Source organism: Pelodiscus sinensis, chromosome 12 (genome assembly GCF_049634645.1).
Source record: "Pelodiscus sinensis isolate JC-2024 chromosome 12, ASM4963464v1, whole genome shotgun sequence".
Lineage (NCBI taxonomy): Eukaryota > Metazoa > Chordata > Testudines > Trionychidae > Pelodiscus > Pelodiscus sinensis.
In genome coordinates, this window is record NC_134722.1 from 49,348,104 (window position 1) to 49,368,885 (window position 20,782).

General features: G+C 44.8%; 1 protein-coding gene and 1 long non-coding RNA gene across 4 annotated transcripts in view; one reads left to right on the top strand and one right to left on the bottom strand.

Annotated features, from left to right (window-relative positions):
• The window catches only part of HYDIN (HYDIN axonemal central pair apparatus protein), a 389,718-nt gene that overhangs the window by 265,793 nt on the left and 103,143 nt on the right, over positions 1–20,782 (bottom strand). For 2 of the 3 annotated variants that reach the window (XM_075940644.1, XM_075940645.1), the window contains one exon: positions 11,646–11,845. In XM_075940644.1, the coding sequence (XP_075796759.1) occupies positions 11,646–11,845 (200 nt within the window). Of the gene's footprint in view, positions 1–6,485; positions 7,173–11,645; positions 11,846–20,782 lie in introns of those variants that run through there. The other variant, XM_075940646.1, reaches the window with a different exon arrangement.
• LOC142831122 (uncharacterized) overlaps positions 1–20,782 on the top strand; it is a 46,209-nt gene that overhangs the window by 16,760 nt on the left and 8,667 nt on the right. The window lies entirely within an intron of this gene.

Sequence of the window (20,782 nt, forward strand, 5' to 3'; positions counted from 1 at the left end):
TACTCAACACATGGCCCACAGGTGGGCTGTCTGTTTGTGGCTCACAGTGCAGTTTGGGCTTATGCACTCAACTCCTGGCCTCTACTGGGAACATGCTCCACAATAGCGAGTCAATATAATGGTCTTCTGTTGAACACAACCATCCCATAATCACTGCTGCTCAGGTCGCCACCCATTTCTACTTCCTCTACCAATTCTTCTCAGTTTGTGAGCAATTTAATTGGAGAATCTGTATGCGACTGTAATTCTGCATGGCAGCAATCGAGAGTCAATATAATGGTCTTCTGTTGATATGTGTTTTAGTATATAAATTCCTGGAATATCATTGCTCATTAAAAGTGCTGTCATATTGGTGGAAATAGGGTAAATATTGGATTTTATTAATATCAGCAGAACTGATTGAAATGGGGCCTGTGTGTTGTGTAGTCTTGCCTTAATCTTTGTATTCATGCCTGTCAGTGTGAAAGAAGCTATTTGCATATATTTGCATGTATATGCAACCGCACTTAAGTTGCGGCTCTCAGCATATGCTGTATCATTGTGGCCCCTGAGGCTTCCAAAATCGAGTAGCCCTGATCTAGACAGTGATTGGTCCTGCTGTGAGGGCAGGGGAGTGGACTCAATGACCTTTTGAGGTCCCTTCCAATCCTAGTATTCTATGATTCTATCATCTGGTCCACTATAGGCACTATATTTCTCTTTCTAATCATCTGGGATCTCCCCAATCACCATGAATTTTCAGAGATAACGGGTAATGGCTCCACAATCACATCAGCCAACTCTCCTAGCATCCTGGTATGCATTAGATTCAGCTGCATGGACTTGTGCATGTCCAGCTTTTCTAAACAGCCCTAAACTTATTCTTTTGCCACTGAGGGCTGCTCACCTGCTCCCCCAACTGTGCTGCTTAGTGCAGCAATCTGAGAGCTGACTGTCTGTGAAGACTGAGGGGAAAAAAGCATTAAGTACCTCAGCTTATTCCACATCATCTGTTACTAGGTTGCCTCTCTCATTCACTAAGGGTTCCTCACTTTCCCTGACCGCCTCCTTCTTGCTAACATACTTATGTAAACCCTTCTTGTTACCCTTCACAATCCTTGCTAGCTGCAACTCCAGTTGTGCTTTGGCCATTCTGATGACATCTCTGCATGCTTCAGCAATATTTTAATAATCTTCTAGTCATCTGTCTGAGTTTCTACTTCTTGTAAGCTTCCTTTCTGTGTTTTAGCTCACTAAAGATTTCTCTATTAAGCCAAGTAATTTGCCTGCCATATTTGCTATTCTTGCTGCACATCGGGAAAGTTTATTCCTGTGCTCTCAACAAAGCTTCTTTAATATATAACCAGCTCTCCTGGATTCCTTTCCTCCTCATATTAGCCTCTCAGTTGACTCTGCCCATCAGTTCCTTGAGGGAGTAAAAGTCTGCTTTCGTGAAACCCAGGGTCTGTATTCTGCTGCTCCCTCTTTTTCCTTTTGTCAGGATCCTGAACACAACCATCCCATAGTCACTGCTGCTCAGGTCCACCACCCTTTTCTACGTCTCCTACCAATTCTTCCCAGTTTGTGAGCAATTTAATTGGAGATTCTATATGCAACTGTAATTTTGAACAGCAGCAATCAAGAGTACTTGCTAAATGAGTTTGCGAAGAGCATTAACCATGTGAAGCAGAAGTACCTGGACTGCTTAAGCTCCTTTCAGTGTGCTACAAGTCATTTAAGAATGTGCTGTAATATTGACATAAAACATGATGATTTGAGGAAGGCCATAATAAGGGTCTCTTGGCAGATCAAAGTAAAATCTATACATCATGGCTTGTAATCAGTTTCTGGATAAGTCTGATGAAATTCATTTCTAGGCAAGAACTGCCTGATTTGGGGAGCGAGGTGTTTTATGGCATCCAATGGAAGGACTGAGATCTATTTTATTTCAATATTTTACAAGTAGTTAAATTGTTATCCTGAAAAGCACAGCCTGGAGTGTTTCATGGTGGTTTTGAAATGCAAGTCACATGTAAAACTAAGGTAAAGGATTGGCACGTGGCACCTACTGAGTGTTGATAGGAGCCCATGGACAGCAGAAAAAATTGCTGGAGGTTTGCTCATGAAGGAAAAGTAGCTCCATTAGTCAGTGAGAGCTTTGCCACTGACTTCTGTAGGAGAAGGGGTGGAGTTGAAAGTATGTCCACACTGCAGTGGAGAGCGAGTCTCACTGCCAAGGTAGACAGACTCCCACTAGTGTGGCTGGAGTATGCACTTAAAAACATCAGCATGGACATTGCAATTCGGCAACAGCTGGTGCCATGAAGCCCCAAGACTCCCTGAGCCTCACCTCAGGACAGCCCACGTCTGCACTCAGCCGCAACATTCATATTGCTGCTTAGTCACAGCTGTTCCTCTTTGAACAAAATCCTGCCTGCTTTGCTAGATCTTTCATCATGTCAGACAGACAGTAGAGCAGCACCCATTCCATGTACTTGCCTGTAGCTGAGAGGAGGTGGAGGGGACATAGTTGGCTGCATCCTCTGGGAATTGGTCACATCCTGTTGCTTGTCGCAACATGTAACTTGTTGGCACCTTGCCAGGTCTGTGCATGGTGGTAAAAAGCACCATTAGCCATTCCCATTCCCATCCCCATCTTCCCAGGTTCTTGAGAAACTCCAGAGGAATACCATCAACCCCTACAACGGGTCTCAATTACAGAATATGGAGAGGACAGCATTCCTCTGAGTACTAGTGAAGGTGTCTGTGGAATTCCTACCATACGTCCTGGCATGTAATTCCTACCATACGTCCTGGCTCTGCCCCCGCGCACATTGCCCCGCCCTTCCGGGATCCCCGGATGACATCACAAGGGATGTCATCAGGGCGTGTCCGCCCGAGCCACGGATCCTCGGCCGCGGCAGCCTTGGACATGGCTGGCCCGGCCCCGGGTTTCTCTGCGGCCTCTCGGCTATCGCCCGGCGCCCCCTCGGGCCTCTCTACCCCCCGCCGGGCATCCGTTTCAGTGCGGGGCAGCGCGGCTGGGCCGTCTGCCCCGTCACAGTAAGGTAATTAGATTCTTTATTCAAACTCAGGCGTAAAGTGTCGAATTTAAGCATGAATGAGAGTTCAGAGGATTCTCTTTCAAGTGCAGCCTTAAAAGGCCTTTGAAGCAGGATGCAGGTAATCAAGTCATTGAGAGAGTGTCCTTTCTGGTTAAAATGGCAAGAAACTGTTTTTTCTTTGTGATCTTGTCTGATATCTGTTTTGTGGGCATTAATCCTTTGGCGAAGTGTCTGAGATGTTTGTCCAATGTACATAGCAGACGGACACTTTCGGCACATGATAGCATAGATAATATTTCTGGATGCGCAGGAATATGTGTTCTTGATCTTATAACTCACTTGGTTAGGTCCAATAATGGTATCAGCAGAATGAATATGTGGACAAAGCTGGCAACGGGGTTTGTTGCAAGGGAAGGTACCAGGGTTGGTATTAGTGTGGTATGTCCTGTGGTGGTTGGTAAGAATCATCTTGAGGTTAGGTGGTTGTCTATAGGAGACTATGGATCTGTCTCCCAGAGCCTCTTGGAGTATGGTATCCTGTTCCAGTATAGGCTGTAGTTTATTGATAATGTGTTGGACAGGTTTAAGTTGGGGGTTGTAGGTGATGACAAGTGGTGCTCTATTGTTGGTTTTCTTGGGTCTGTCTTGAAGTAGATGGTTTCTAGGTATTCGTCTGGCTCTTTCAATTTGCTTTTTTATTTCTCCGGGTGGGTAGTTGAGGTTTATAAATGCTTGGTAGAGATCCTGAAGCTTCTGGTCTCTGTCAGTGGGATTAGAGCAGATGCGGTTGTATCGAAGGGCTTGGCTATAGACGATGGATCGTGTGGTGTGTTCTGGATGGGAGCTGGAAGCATGTAGGTAACTGTATGAGTCGGTGGGTTTTCTGTAGAGAGTGGTGTCTAATTTTCCATTGTTGATTTGTACTGTGGTGTCCAGGAAGTGGATCTCTCATGTAGAATGGTCCCCCCCCCCTGCATCCCCGTCCTGTTCTGAAATGTGATTTGTCCTTTTCATATGTGTTCCTTTTTTTTAATTGTATCCTTTGGTATATATGGTTGTGACTATTTTCTTCCACTATTTGATCTGAGGAAGTGGGTCTGGCCCACGAAAGCTCATCACCTAATAAACCATCTTGTTAGTCTTTAAAGTGCTACATTGTCCTGCATTTTGCTTCAGCTAACCCAGACTAAGACGGCTCCATTTCTAACAATAATAGAAGATGTGTTGGGAGGTGTGTGTGAAAGAGTGGGAACATGTGTGTGTGTGAGAGTGAGAGATCTAGAAGGACACACACTGTGCGTGTGTATGTGAGGAGAGATATACTGCACATGCGTGAGAGAGACAGAGTGATACACCTTTTGCCCCTTTAAGTACACTGCCCTTTTAAATAGATGGGCATTCACCAGTCTAGAGCCTGCTTGTTCAAACACAGCAATAGCTGCCAGCAAGCTCCATCCTACATTCCCCTCCTGAGCCCTCTTATGTTCTGTCCGTCCCGTCCCCCCCCGCCATTCTGCAGAGATGGGATACAGGGCGACGGGGTGTGACGGACCGGGCCGTGTCTGGGCACAGCTGAGGGCATCCGCTCAGGGCGAATTGCTCAAATCCGGGGCTTCTTACAGCCCCCTTGACTGGTGACCTCTCCAAACAGGCCACAAACCAGTCCCACAGAGCGCTTCAGCTGCCTGCCTGAAGCCTCCCGAGCAAAACCCCTCCGACACCCCAGCAATATCCGTGCCCCAGATGGCCCCGGGCCTATACACGGGTGGGGGGTCCTAGCACCCAATCCCACCTACCCCGAACAAGTTCTGTCCGGTTCCAAGAAACCAGTCACAGATCCCTGGTCAATTTACCCTCTGGATCTTACCCACAAATCACGCTGGGCCAATCCTTTAGAATCTATATCTAAAGGTTTATTATTACAAGAAAGAAAAGCCTGAGAGTAAGGTTATTAAAGTACAGTACGTTACATGCACCGAATCTCCCAGTTCTCGATGCAAGCTCTAGCAGAGATGTTGCAGCTGCTGGTTAAAAGTCCTTATTGCACATCCTACAATCAGGATGGGTTCACAGGTCTTCCGGGCTCTTCAATCCCTGCAGTGCTGCCTCTGGGATGAAGTGCTGAGCTGAGAACCAAATGGCATCGACTACATGGCCTCTTTATACTCCTTCCTGGCCTCTTCTAGTATGTAGCAGGTCACCTGGTCCTCAGCCTCTCTCTGCTGGCAGCTCTTGGGTCTCCGCCCTCCTGCTTTAGGTGTGTCTTTGGGCCATCAAGGGCCATTGTTCCACAGGGCTTCACTACTCAGTCTGTCCATAGCAATGCTCAACCACATTCACAGAAATATTCAGCTTCCACACAGATTACAGATTCCTACCTACACACACAGACATTATACACTCACATAAATAGCGTACATAAGATCAACAAACAATAATCTCCCATTCAATACCCCACATGGCTCCCCCCACACCAATTTCTGGGGCCAACACCCCCACCTAGGGGTGCAGCAGCGATCTGGCTGCTTCCCTCCAACTCAGTAATGTGACACGGGGTTAAAGGGGGGGGCGCAAAAGGAGTGGGTCAGCCCAACATCAGCACCCTCCCACACTCTGCACAGAGAGCAGTAGGATCCAGGGAGTTGCTGGCCAGGGTTCCAAGGCAGAGGGTAGGAACAGTATGGCAGTGGGGGCAGGGGCACTTCAAAGGCACATCTTTCAAATTCAGTATTCCTTCCCCACACGGTGACATCAAACAATGCTTGCTGTGTCAAAGACAAAGAAGGTCAATTACCACTGGCAGCTATGCACTGAGATTTGCTCCCAGGAACCATTTTCATCTCTAAATTCTACCCTAAATTTCTGGACCTAGATATTTATCTTCTTGAATGTCACAGAAGAGAAACTCATAGCTCTGCTTTTATCAATAACAAAGAGAGGGGGAAAGAAACCAGCACACCTTCCTATGTGTATACATTTATGGAAACCCCTTTTTCCTCCCCGGGTTACTCGGGAGCAGGTCACGCTCTCAGGTGTGCCTGGGCGCCTGATGGTTTTAACATAAAAGGAGAATCTGAGTACCCCAGTGGTGAGGTTGTATAGTTGGAGATTCCCTATCCACCCAGTTGCTGCAATCCCTGGCTCATAAAGAATATACAATGGCAGTTGTCCGCCTGGCTGGCCCTGTACACACTTAATGGTGTGTCTTGGGAACCTCCAGGAATAAAATTATTCCAGCAATAATCTGGATCTAACTCCAGAACAACAACTACAAATTATAAATAATATACTTCTAATGGATTACATTAGAATGAACACACCTTTACTTAACAACTTAAAGAAACAGGGGTTAACAGATTAACAGTGAATAACATTAACAAAGTACACAGAAGTAATAGGAACTTATCTATCTGGCATTTGCACTGATATCATTTATCCTACCCCAGAGCGTACACGCCTCTGGACTCCGAATCCCAGACACTTGCTTGCGTGGATGCGCTTGAAGGTCTACAGCTGGAGTGGAAGTTCTCTGTAGGTTCTGTGTGTGGTAGTCCAAGCTGTGCAGACACCTGCAAACTCCCTTTGCCACTGGAGCAGGCTCTACCAAATGCCAGAAGTTAGTTCACTGGGCTGGACACTCTGCCTCTCTTTGGACTCAGACTTAGTCTATATCTCTGAGGTCTGTCCCAGGTAGCACTTTTCCAAAGAGGCCATTTACTTACAGCCTCCTCCTGTGTGCAGGTTTTTGTGCAGTCCTCCTTAGCCACAGGCGCAGCCAGAGTCTCTCCCCTCTAGGGCAATCAGCAGCCTGCTAGATGCAAGCACCACAGACTTTCAGTCCCAGGCTGTAGCCGCAACACAACAGCTCCTGGGCTGGATATAAGTCTGTTCAATAGCAGTCTGGCTCCTCTCTCCCAAAATGGAGAGCCCCAGACTCAACATGCCTGGACAAGCCTTCTCTTCCTGGTTTCCTCAAGGGCTCATGGGAGTTGTAGTTTCTAGGGCTAGATTGCGGCACACAGAATCCTCACAGAAAAAGTCAGAGGCACCTTAGTAAGGGGACTACATTTATATGCCCTTACAAAACACTCTAGTTCCATTCCACTCTCCATCAATTCCTCCATTAAAAAAAAATACACACATGGATACTAGAGTTGGGTAATTTTAGGTAGGGTTGCCAGATGGTTTAACCAAAAATACTGAACACCCTCCTCCTCACCACCACCCCAAAAAAAACACTGGGAAAAAATTCTGTTGAGGAAAAAATGGGGGGAGACCAAAGTTGTTGAGCTTTAAGAAGAAGAAAAAAAAAAAGACCGAGAATTATTAAGCAAGTAAATTAATTAAATAAAAAACCAGCATGGCCCCTTTTGAAGCTTTTTGGCCCTAACAGGCTGCCGGCAGCCGCCCACCATCTTGTCTTCCTGCTCTGGGTCAGACAGCTCCCCTGCGGAACCAGGTAAGCACCCGGTATTTTTGCCTCCTGTCCAGGAAAAAAAAATCAGAAAATACCAGACATTTTAGGTGTCCGGTATTTTCTGAATTTTTTTTTTTACCAGACAGAAGGCAAAAATGCCGAACTGTCTGGGTCAATACCAGACATCTGGCAACCTTAATTTTAGGGGGAAATATGGCAAATAGTTCCAGTCAAAAAAAAGCCTGAAAACAAACACTTCCAAAATGGTCTTTTCCAATTATCATTCAAAATATATCCTTTCCACCCAACTACATTTTTTACAAAATTTTGTTTCAGGAAGAAAAAAAGAAAAAACTCAGTTTAAATTAGACATTAACTGAACTTTTTGCCCACAATTTAGCCATCAAAAGAAAAAATCATTCATTGAACTCTAACGCACACACATTAAGGGCACTTCGAGTCACCTCCAGGGAATGAACGCAATGCCCCCAATTCAACAGTCCATTCTTATTCAGCGAAGACTTTGAGTGCATGCTTAACTTTAGGCATGTGCTTAGGTACTTTATTGAATAGAGATGGAGTTAAGCATGCGCTTACATATTTAGCTGAATTTGGGTGTGTACTTTTAACTCTGGTACTACCTTCCCCTGTACTCTACACTGTTGCTCTCACTATTGCATTCCATCTTGTGTTTACAACAGCCAGCTCTCCAGGACAGAGAAAACATTTCTCATTTATTTGTGAAACTCCTGGCACAAATCTGACTGCTTAAAGATAATAGTCAATCGCCATCCTCAAGTTACTTCAGAAGATGTTCAAAAGAGCAAGCTAAACTTTATCACCATCATCTGCATGGTTAGTAACACCACAATCATCTCTAAGGCAGCCCACACAGTAGGGAAATTAAACCCCTTACTGTTAACAGAAACAGAGCCTGACTCTGAGGAAAGTCTATGTAGACATATTTATTCGTACATAATTGCCAATTAATGATTTATTATCCTGTGCAGTGATGTATTGTGGTCAGTTTTGCTTGGAGGGCCAGCACTCAGTTCTTCTTGACATGTCATTGAATATTTTTGGTACTTAAAAAAACCTGAAACCCTACTGCAGTCACAATGATGAAAGAGCAGATAAGTATTTTAAAAGAATCGGAACAGGAGAGTGGCTCCTCTTTCTAATTAGCATAAATGCTGCTTGTACTTAAAGATGTACATTTTCTGCTTGAAAATCCAGACTGTTTTTGGAAAATTAATAAATTGCAAAACATGACAGATTTCCCACAACTATTTGACAACAAGGGAAATCTTATCTTTTTATCTTCAGACAGCCAATGCATGTGAAGTCCAGGTGATAGTTTTATTCATAGGAGTCAGCTGGATTTTTCTCGCAGTTCAAGATTATTTGAACAAGTTTTCCATCAATTTCATGTTGCAAAACTAGATTGAACATAGAGCCTCCCTGCAACTATGGGGATGCAAGGGCCTGGTGGCTGCTTCTAGGAGCTGGGAAGACCCAGGGAAAATAGGGAGTCTGCCTAAGGCTCCAGCCCCAATTGTGCCACCAACTGGACTTGTAACAGTTTGGTTGGCAGTGCTGATTGGAGCCATCAGGGTCCCTTTTTGACTGAGTGTTCCAGTCAAAAACCAGACACCTGGCAACCTTACCAGAACCTTCCAATACACGTTTATGGTGTGCATACACTCCCCAAAGGGACAAACTGACCTCTCTTAGGGATAAGGTCAGGATGACAGTGTGATGGATAGACATGCATTGATTGAACCAACAGGTGCAAGGTAAAGATTAAGTAACCACCTCAGAGGAGGAACATAGAACTTGTTTGTATCGATGTCTTTGTGTCACCAAAGGAGTGTCTGTCTGGCCAAAGGGGGAAAGGAAAGTCTCCCTCCATTTACAGAGTTAGTTCATTGAAATGAACTGAGTGTATCATAACCATTGAAACAGGGTACTGGCACCATGCTTCACAGACAACAAATTGGCCAAGTGCTTTCACTACTGAACCAAGCTTGTGGTCTTCTTGGGCAGTTTGACTGGAGTTTACTGCACCAGTTACCTGGCCAGAGTTGGCGCCGCACACAGAGAACACACCTGCAGCCAACAACTGACAACAGCTCCTTCCCCTTATATTCCATAGTGGGAGAAGGATTCAGCTACCATTCACTTACCCGAATCTTTTCCTACAACACTGCAACAAGATTTTTTCCTTTAAATCTGACAGGCTTGGTGCATGGTATTTTCATGGCGCACACACAACCACATGCTCTACAACTCTGCAACCCACCATAGACACAGGATGAAGACTCAAACTGACATTTTTGAATGGCAGAGATGCTCAATGACTTCTTTGTTTTGGTCTTCACGGAGAAGTCTGAAGGAACACCTAACATAGTGAATGCTAGTGGGAAGGGGGTAGTTTTAAAAAGAACAAGTTAAAAATCACCTAGAAAAGTTAGATGCCTGCAAGTCACCAGGGCCTGATGAAATGCATCCTAGAATTCTCAAGGAGCTGATAGAGGAGGTATCTGAGCCTCTAGCTATCATCTCTGGAAAATCATGGGAGATGGGAGAGATTCCAGAGGACTGGAAGAAGGCAAATATAGTGCTCATCTTATAAAAAGGGAAAGAACAACAACCCAGGAAACTACAGACCAGTTAGTTTAACTTCTGTGCCAGGGAAGATAATGGAGCAAGTAATTAAGGAAATCACCTGTAAACACTTGGAAAGTGGCACGGTGATAGGGAACAGCCAGCATGGATTTGTAAAGAACAAATCATGTCAAACCAATCCGATAGCTTTCTTTAATAGGGTAACGAGTCTTGTGAATAAGGGAGATGCGGTGGATGTGGTATACCTAGACTTTAGTAAGGCGTTTGATAAGATCTCGCATGATATTCTTATCAATAAACTAGGTAAATACAACTTAGATGGGGCTACTATAAGGTGAGTGCATAACTGGCTAGAGAACCGTACTCAGAGAGTAGATATTAATGGTTCACAATGCTGCTGGTAAGGCATAACAGGTGGGGTTCCGCAGGGGTCTGTTTTGGGACCGGCTTTGTTTAATATCTTCATCAACGTTTAGATATTGGTATAGAAAGTACGCTTATTAAGTTTCCAAATGATACCAAGCTGGGAGGGGTTGTGACTAATCTGGAGGATAGGGTCATAATTCAAAATGACCTGGACAAATTGGAGAAATGGTCTGCGGTAAATAGGATGAAGATTAATAAAGACAAATGCAAAGTGCTCCATTTAGAAAGGAACAAATCAGTTTCATACATACAAGATGGGAGGTGACTGTCTGGGAAGGAGTACAGCAGAAAGGGATCTAGGGGTTATAGTGGCCCTTACGTTGAATATGAGTCAGCAGTGTGATGCTGTTGCAAAGAAAGCAAACATGATTCTGGGATGCTGTGAGCAAGACATGAGAACTCATTCTTCCATTCTATTCTGCGCTGGTTAGGCCTCAGTTGGGGTATTGTGTTCAGTTCTGGGCACCACATTTCAAGAAGGATGTGGAGAAATTGGAGAAGTTCCAGAGAAGAGCAACGAGAATGATTAAAGGTCTAGAGAACATGACTTATGAGGGAAGGCTGAAGGAATTGGGTTTGTTTAGTCTAGAAAAGAGAAAACTGAGGGGGGACATGATAGCAGTTTTCAGATATCGAAAAGGGTGTCATAAGGAGGAGGGAGAAAACTTGTTCATCTTGGCCTCTGGGGATAGAACAAGAATCAATGGGCTTAAACTGCAGCAAGGGAGGTTTAGGTTGGACATTAGGAAAAAGTTCCTAACTGTCAGGGTGGTTAAACACTGGGATAAATAGCCCAGGGAGGTTGTGGAATCTCCATCTGTGGAGATATTTAAGAGTAGGTTAGATAAATGTCTATCAGGGATGGTCTAGACAGTACTGGGTCCTGCCATGAAGGCAGGGGACTGGACTCGACCTCTCGAGGTCCCTTCCAGTCCTAGTATTCTATGATTCTTTTCCCCCCATCACAGGTAAAAGTGAAGCAATTAAAGGAAAAATCTGGCATGCTCTAAGCATATCCCAGTAGGCAGAACATGCTGCAATGTATCTGATTGCTCTATTCCTTTTTGCTATCCTACACAGCCTTCAGCAAGAAAGGTGAGCACATGAAGACCAACCAAATCCCCCTTTACCTCTGAAGACTGATTCTGTAGCGGGCCTCTCGATTGCCAATGTTGCAAACCAGTAGAATTTTCTGAGTGCTGTACTTGACAGGGCAGGTGGAGAAGTTCAGCTGGTCAGGGAAATCCAGTATTGCCCGGGCCCCTATAGCTCGGATAGGCACAATAAACTTTTCTCTTTCCGTGATGCAGATTACCTGGTGGATGTAATCCTATAGGGAAATAACACACACCACATCAGTCTGGCAAACTCAGATATCATTTACACAACAGAGCGAGCAGCAGAAGGAATCCAATTAGCTTCATGAGCAACAGAATCCTACTACAGTATGGGAACATTAAAGCACTTTAGATACCACGGCCTTCACACTTTTATCATGATTAACAATTTTTCTACAGTGTGCTCTTCCCAAACCAGAGATAAAAATGGCTCCCAGTGTTTCAGGTGTGAGCAAAACAGCAATATTCTCTAATGCTAAGATTTATGACCAGTCCTCTGATAGAGATGTTCAACAATGGCACTGATTTTTCTGCAATGGTAATGTAGTGAACGCACATATATGGAAAGCAAGCAACTGCAAATAGGTTCTTCACCTAATACTAACTGCCTTTTTCATAAAGTCACTGTGGTGAGACATGTTAATTTCACTCCCATCCTTCTTCTTGACACATCACATATGCTTACCTATCCAATCCTTTTTCTTCCCCAAATCCTGCCTCAGCTGGGATCTCCCATGCTGATTCCCCCAAACTGGACATGCTAACTCCTGTTCTTCCCAACACTCTGTGTTTCTTTATCCTTCCCTAGCTTCATACGCACCCTACCTTCCTTTGCTAACAGTGCCTCTATAGGGGATCTTTCATCAGGGCTGGCGCTGTATTCAGCTCAAAGTGCACAAAGGCACTCTTAGTGTGGAGAAAGACTGTCTATTCGGGGGCTAGTGTGGAGTAGCTGGTATATTTCAAGTCACACCCTAGCTTACGCTTCACTAACTTCCCCAATAGACAACTTTGCCGTTACTCCTGACTTAAGTCCTGACTCAGCAAAGCACGTAAGCACACAACAGCCATGCTTCAGCAAAGCATGTAAGCAGTTGCTCACCTTTAAGTCTATGTTTAAATATTCTGTTGAATAGAGACCTTGCATGGAGATGAGAACAGAAGTAGGCCACCTGTATTCAAACCTATTCACACTGGCCAGATTCTCCTCTCACTGCTATGTAAATTAGGAGTAAAGGCAGAGCCACCACTGCCATTTTCTGGTGCTGAATGAGCATCAGAGAAGGAGTGTCAGGCCCACTGTTTCAGTGGAGATTCTGAAGACCAAAGCAATAGAATCCAGAATTAAGGGAACTGTGTCAACTACCAAGCCCTTCCTCAGCGGGCGGGAACCATCCCACCTCCACGTAGGTGAATTGTTGTAGCTCCATTCACAGGAGCTGAGGGTCCACCACCATAATGTTGCCACTTGGGAGTATGTCTTATAAAGCAGTGTTTCTGAAAGTGTTCTGCAAAATCACTTTCACAAACACATTAACTGGCTGCCCCGGTCTGTTTCTTTACTGGCGCCGTGGCCACGGAGCCTCACGGCTCCTATTGGCTCCATTTCGCCCTTTCAGAAACACTAGACTGCGACTCCAGAGACCTCGACTCTATTCCTGACTCTGCCAATGGCTTGCTGGTGATCCTGAACATGTGGCGGTAAGACGGAACTGGAGCGGTGGAGACCCACATAGCCTCTTACAGCTGGGAATGTGCCACATGGTGGGCACACAAGCAGGTCAATAGACACTACTATGAACAGTTCCAGCTCCAGCCCAAGCCCATGGCACTCAGGAGCACCCTCATTTGGACTCCCACATAGGGGCCATCACTCAAAGAAGGACTATTGTTTCAAAGTCTCTGCAACCTAAGACTTCATTTTTCCCACGTCAATGATTTGCACATATTCATTTCATAACTATATACCTGAGCATAAAATTAACTAAGCCTGTTGAGAACCTTTGAGTTAAGTTTAGACATGATAGCACCATGGGGTGATGTCGTGATCGGCATCTTCTAGAAGACCACCAGACCAAGAGGCTAAGGTAGATGAGTAGTTTTTTCAGACAACTAACTAAAGTTTCCACATCAGAAGCCCTGGTTCTCATGGGGGACTTCAATCACCCTGACACCTGTTGGGAGAGCAATATAGCAGTACACAGACAAACCAGGAAGTTTTTGGACAGTGTTGGGGACAACTTCCTGGTGCTAGTGCTGAAGGAATCAATTTCCCTACAGCTCACAAACAGGGAAAAATTGATAGGGGAAGTAGAAATAGATATCAATCTGGAAAGCAGTGACCACAAAAAGGGTGAGTTCCCACTGGAATAAATTGCTAGGGGGGTTGTGGAATCTCCATCACTGGAGATATTTAAGAGCAGGTTAGATAGAAACGTGTCAGGATTGATCTAGATAGTGCTAAGTCCTGCTGTGAGGGCAGAGCACTGGACTCAGTGACTTCTCAAGGTCCCTTCCAGTCCTATGATTCCCGCCTACGATGGTTGTATTGCCACTGGCTACTAGCCTGCCCAGCTCTAACCAAATGGGCTCCTGTACAGACTCTGGATGCCCAGCCCCAATCCTACAGAGGTCATATTGTCTATGGCACCTAGGTGGCTTAGCCCTGAGACCTATAGCACTTGTCACAGAATCAATGATCTCAAGTTGCAATGTGGGAAGGTCTAGATTGGATATTAGGAAAAAACTATTTCCTTAGGAAGGAGGTGAAGCATAGGAATGGGCTGCCTAGGGAGGTGGTAGACTCTCTATCCCTAGAGGTTTTCAAGGCCAGGCTTGACAAAGCCCCGGCTGGGATAATTTAGTATGGATTGGTCCTGCTTTGAGCAGGGCACTGGATTAGATGATCTCCGGGGTGTCTTCCAACCCTAATCTCTGATTCTATGATTCTGTAATTAGGGACTAAGAAAGATGTGGAGAAATTGAAGAAGGTCCAGAGAAGAGCAGAATGATTAAAGATCTAGAGAACATGACCTATGAAGGAAGACTGAAAGAATTTGGCTTGTTTAGTTTGAAAAGGAGAAGACAGAGGGGACATGATAGCAGTTTTCAGGTATCTAAAACGATACCACAAGGACATCTAAAAGGATGTCACAAGGAAGAGGGAGAAAAATTGTTCTCCTTCGCCTCTGGTGATAGGGCTTAAACTGCAGCAAAGGAGGTTTAGGTTGAACATGAGGAAAAAGTTCCTAACTGTCAAGGTGGTTAAACACTGGAATAAGTTGCCCAGAGAGGTTGTGGAATCTCCGTCTCTGGAGATATTTAAGAGCAGGTTAGAGAGACATCTATCAGGGATGGTCTATGATACTGGGTCCTGCCATGAGGGCAGGGGACTGGACTCGATGACCTCTCGGGGTCCCTTCTACTTCTAGTGTTCTATGATTCTATAAGAGGATAATTTGGTTCCAACTCAATTTTACAGAAAGACATTCCTCAAAGTGAGAGCAAGCGCTTGCCTCAGGAACCTTGCCCCTGCAGATATTATAGGCATGACTTCAATATGCTACAAAACATTGCTAACAGGCTGGACTGAATTTTAAAAGGACTTAATTCTGATAATGCAATAACTCATCATCCTGTCATAGTTCATATTAATCAACATGCATTATTTCAGTCTCCACAGGGCAGCAGTAATGAATTATGCAAACTCTCCCATCTAGGCTGGTATTGCCTGAAAAATGTGACATTACTATCATGCAAAAGAGGTGGAAGATTGAATAAACAGCGTGTAAAATAGTTTTATGTGCCTCCTGCTTTCCCTTTCATTTTCCTTTATCATAATCTATTAATAATCCAGAAGGACACACATAAAACTTAAAGATTCCTGCCTATTGTTTATTTGCCCATCCGCTCAGTAAAGATTTCCAATTAGATAGATCCTGTCAGAAAAATACAAGAGACCTTGAAACAGATTACAGAATGAAAAGACCCACATTAAAAAAATGATAGAAATGTAGCCATGTTAGTCTGGGCTAGATGAATCAAATAACAAGACTATGTAGCACTGTAAAGACTAACAAGATGGTTTATTAGGTGATGAGCTTTCATGGGCCAGACCCACTTCCTCAGATCAAATAGAGGAAGAAAATTGTCACAACCATATATACCAAAGGATACAATTTTAAAAAAATGAACACATATGAAAAGGACAAATCAAATTTCAGAACAGAAAAGGGATGGGGGGGGGAAGGTAAATGTCTGTGAGCTAATGATATTAGAAGTGATAATTGAGGAAGCTATCTTAATAATGGGTAAGTGTGACCTGTTTGTCCATAAACCCCCCCAGAATTCGGGTGGGGTGTCATCCCGTGTCTATGATCCCCGACGGGCTCTCTCAATTACTATCTATATACTAGTGCGTTTAGATTCGCTGGCTCACTCGGGGCCGGGGAGGGGGCTCAGGCCCTCCCTCTCTCCGAGCCCCGGCCCAGGGCCCTAAGGTAGGGATACCTCTCCCTTACCAGTGGAGGGGGCTGAGACCCCTAAACCCTCCACTCACAGGGACCACGGCCCTGCCCTGGGCCACTTCTCCCCGGTCAGAGTCTCTTTCCCCAGCATGGGGATAAGCTTACCACCAGTCGCCTCCTCGGGAATGTGGAAGGACGCTCCTGCTCTCTGCCATCCTCCTTCTCAGCCGCCTCGCTCCAGCCCATTTGAAAGGGCCGCGGTTTGGCGTCCCCAGCCGGCTCTGCCCCCGCGCACATTGCCCTGCCCTTCCGGGATCCCCGGATGACGTCACAAGGGATGTCATCAGGGCGTGTCCGCCCGAGCCGCGGATCCTCGGCCGTGGCAGCCTTGGACATGGCTGGCCCGGCCCCGGGTTTCTCTGTGGCCCCTCGGCTATCGCCCGGCACCCCCTCGGGCCTCTCTACCCCCCGCCCGGCGTCCGTTTCAGTGCGGGGCAGCGCGGCTGGGCCGTCTGCCCCGTCACAGTAAGGTAATTAGATTCTTTATTCAAACTCAGGCGTAAAGTGTCGAATTTAAGCATGAATGAGAGTTCAGAGGATTCTCTTTCAAGTGCAGTCTTAAAAGGCCTTTGAAGCAGGATGCAGGTAATCAAGTTGTTGAGACAATGTCCTTTCTGGTTGAAATAGCAAGAAACTGTTTTCTCTTTGTGATCCTGTCTAATATCTGTTTTGTGGGCATTGATCCTTTGGCGAAGTGTCTGAGACGTTTGTCCAATGTACAAAGCAGATGGACACTTTCGGCACATGATAGCATAAATTATATTTCTGGATGCGCAGGAATATGTATTCTTGATCTTATAACTCACTTGGTTAGGTCCAATAATGGTATCAACAGAGTGAATATGTGGACAAAGCTGGCAACGGGGTTTGTTGCAAGGGAAGGTACCAGGGTTGGTATTAGTGTGGTATGTCCTGTGGTTGTTGGTAAGAATCATCTTGAGGTTAGGTGGTAGTCTATAGGAGACTATGGGTCTGTTTCCCAGAGCCTCTTGGAGTTTAGTATCCTGTTCCAATATAGGCTGTAGTTTATTGATAATGTGTTGGACAGGTTTAAGTTGGGGGCGTGGAGGTGATGATAAGTGGAGTTCTATTGTTGGTTTTCTTGGGTCTGTCTTGAAGTAGATGGTTTCTAGGTATTCGTCTGGCTCTTTCAATTTGCTTTTTTATTTCTCCGGGTGGGTAGTTGAGGTTTATAAATGCTTGGTAGAGATCCTGAAGTTTCTGGTCTCTGTCAGTGGGATTAGAGCAGATGCGGTTGTATCGAAGGGCTTGGCTATAGATGACGGATAGTATGGTGTGTTCTGGATGGGAGCTGGAAGCATGTAGGTAACTGTATGAGTCAGTGGGTTTTCTGTAGAAAGTGGTGTCTAATTTTCCATTGCTGATTTGTACTGTGGTGTCCAGGAAATGGATCTCTGGTGTAGAATGGTCCAGGCTGAGATTGATGGTGGGGTGTAGGTTGTTAAAATCTCTGTAGAATGTCTCCAGTGTTTCTTGGCCATGCGTCCAAATCATAAAGATGTCATCGATGTAGTGTAAGTAGAGAAGGGGTAAAAGGGGACGGGAGTTGAGGAAACGTTGTTCTAGGTCAGCCATGAAGATATTAGCATACTGTGGGGCCATGCGTGTACCCATGGCTATGCCGCTGATCTGGAGGTATATGTTGTTCTCAAACCGGAAATAATTGTGGGTGAGAACAAAGTTACATAGGTCTGCTATCAGACTGGCAGTGGTGTCCTCTGGGATAGTGTTTCTAATTGCTTGTAACCCGTCTTCATGTGGGATGTTGGTGTATAGAGCTTCTACATCCATGGTGGCAAGGATGGTGTTATTGGGGAGGTTATTGATGTTTTGTAGTTTCCTTAGGAAGTCAGTAGTATCTCAGAGATAGCTGGGGGTGTTGGTTGCGTAGGGTTTGAGAAGAGAGTCTACATAGCTGGATAAATCAGTAGTGAGCGTGCCGATACCAGAGATGATGGGACGTCCGGGGTGTCCAGGTTTATGGATTTGGGGAAGCAGATAGAACAAACCTCGTCGGGGGTCCGAAAGTGTTTCTGTGTGGATTTGTTCCCGAGTAGCTGTAGGGAGGCTTTAAGGGAGACAGTGTAGTTTCTTTTGGTATTCCGAGGTGGGATCAGAGGAGAGAAGTTTGTAAAATGTGGTGTTGGAGAGTTGTCTGGTTGCCTCCTGGTTATAGTCGGCCTTATTCATAATGACCACAGCACCCCCTTTGTCAGCTGGTTTGATTATAATGTCCAGGTTTTTTTTGATACTCTGGATGGCATGGTGTTCAGCGCAGCTGAGATTGTGTGTTGCTTGTTGTCGTTTGCGAATAATGTCAGTCTGTGCGTTGTTGCGGAAGCTTTGTATATAGAAATCCAGATTGGAATTCTGACCGTCAGGGGGTATCCATATAGAATTATTTTTCCTTTGGTGTTGATAGGGGGGGATCTGGTAGGTCAGATTGATGTTCATTGGTGGTTTGGAAATATTCTCGGAAGCAGCGAAAAAAAGCCTCAAGGTCACCACAAAATTGTATCCAGTGGGGCAGAAAGAGAGACCTCAGGATAAGACAGACTCTTCTGCTGGATTGAGTTTGTAGCTGGAGAGGTTAACAATATTATCCGGTGGATTGAGGTAGTTGCTGTTGTAGCCTGTAGTGTGGAGCAGTTTAGAAAGTTTGTCGTCTTTTCTTTGTTGTAGGGAATAGAAGTGTGTATAGTAGATTTCTTGTCTGGTGGAACAAAAGTCCTGCAAGGTGTTAGTCGGTGTGGATGTTTGTCTTGAGATGAGACTCTCTAAGTTAGAAACAATACTGATTTATCCAGCTATGTAGACTCTCTTCTCAAACCCTATGCAACCAACACCCCAGCTATCTCCGAGATACTACTGACTTCCTAAGGAAACTACAAAACATCGATAACCTCCCCAATAACACCATTCTTGCCACCATTCCTGCGCATCCAGAAATATAATTTATGCTATCATGTGCTGAAAGTGTCTGTCTGCTATGTACATTGGACAAACGTCTCAGACACTTCGCCAAAGAATCAATGCCCACAAAACAGATATTAGACAGGATCACAAAGAAAAAACAGTTTCTTACCATTTCAACCAGAAAGGACATTGTCTCAACAACTTGATTACCCGCATCCTGCTTCAAAGGCCTTTTAAGACTGCACTTGAAAGAGAATCCTCTGAACTGTCATTCATGCTAAAATTCGACACTCTACGCGTGGGTCTCAACAAAGATCCCAGTTATCTTACCCATTACAAAGATAGCTTCCCCAATTATCACCTTTAATATCATTAGCTCACAGACATTTACCTCCCCCCGCCATTCCCCTTCTGTTCTGAAATATGATTTGTCCTTTTCATATATGTTCATTTTTTTTTAATTGTATCCTTTGGTATATATGGTTGTGACAATTTTCTTCCACTATTTGATCTGAGGATAAGGCTTTGGGGTACACTTGCTGGCCCCCCACTTCTGCATTTATCATGCCAGAGTGGGGAAGGATGTCATGGCTCCTTCCCCACTCTGGCATGATAAATGCAGAAGTGGGGGCCAGCAAGTGTACCCCAAAGCCTTAGCTACCAGGCTTTGGTATAAAACTTCCCCCCAAGATCTTAAAAACCTAGATCTTGGGAATAAAACTTCCGCTGCCACCACCCAAATGTTGATAAAGAAATCAGGGGAAAGATCATTTGGGAAATCTTACCCCTAAAACAAAAATCAGGGCACACCATTAACCACTGCCAGGTTAATAAAAAGAAAAGAAAGAATTTTTATTATTACAACAATATTCCGGTTGCAAGTATAATGACTAGAGAGGAAGGTAACAAAATATACTCATGGAGAAACTCCATGGGCCTAGAACTTAGTTACAAAGAAAAGCCAAAACATCTTTTAAGCAGTGCCAGACATCAGAGCCCATACCCAACCCTTAAAACAATAAAGCCTAACGAAACTACCTAAACCTTACCCTACTTACAGAAAATGAAGAATGGTGTCAGAGAGAGAGAGACATGCTTGTCCCTCTCTGTAGCTGCAGAGAGCTCTCCCCCTCAGAGACAAAAGGGAGAAAGGAAAAAACGCAAATTCCTTTGTCCCGGTTTGAAAAAATCCCACCTACATTCCTATTGGTCACTCCACCTGGCTAGGTGTAGTTAACCCCTTAATCCCCAGGCTGCTGGCTAACCCTTATAATCATGACAGAAGCAGATAGACTGGAATTCTTACCCAGTTGAAAGATTTGCATTTCATATTTATAAATTAAGTGCCAATAACCAAAAAGATTCATGCCAGCTTTTTATTTATTTACTGACTGCCTAATTGTATGAGACCCCCACAGGGATAAGAGATAATTAGAACATACTCCTTTCTCAGGAAGAAGCTGTATGCTGTGTGGCATTCTAGCCACTAATAGTGTTTAAGTTCTTTTTCTTTTTTTTGACCTGAGGAAGTGGGTCTGGCCCACGAAGGCTCATCACCTATTAAACCATCTTGTTAGTCTTTAAAGTGCTACACTGTCCTGTTTTTTGTTTCAGCTGCACCAGACTAACACGGCTACGTTTCTACCACTATTCCTTTTCTTTAGGACACACAGGCTCTTTTCCTGC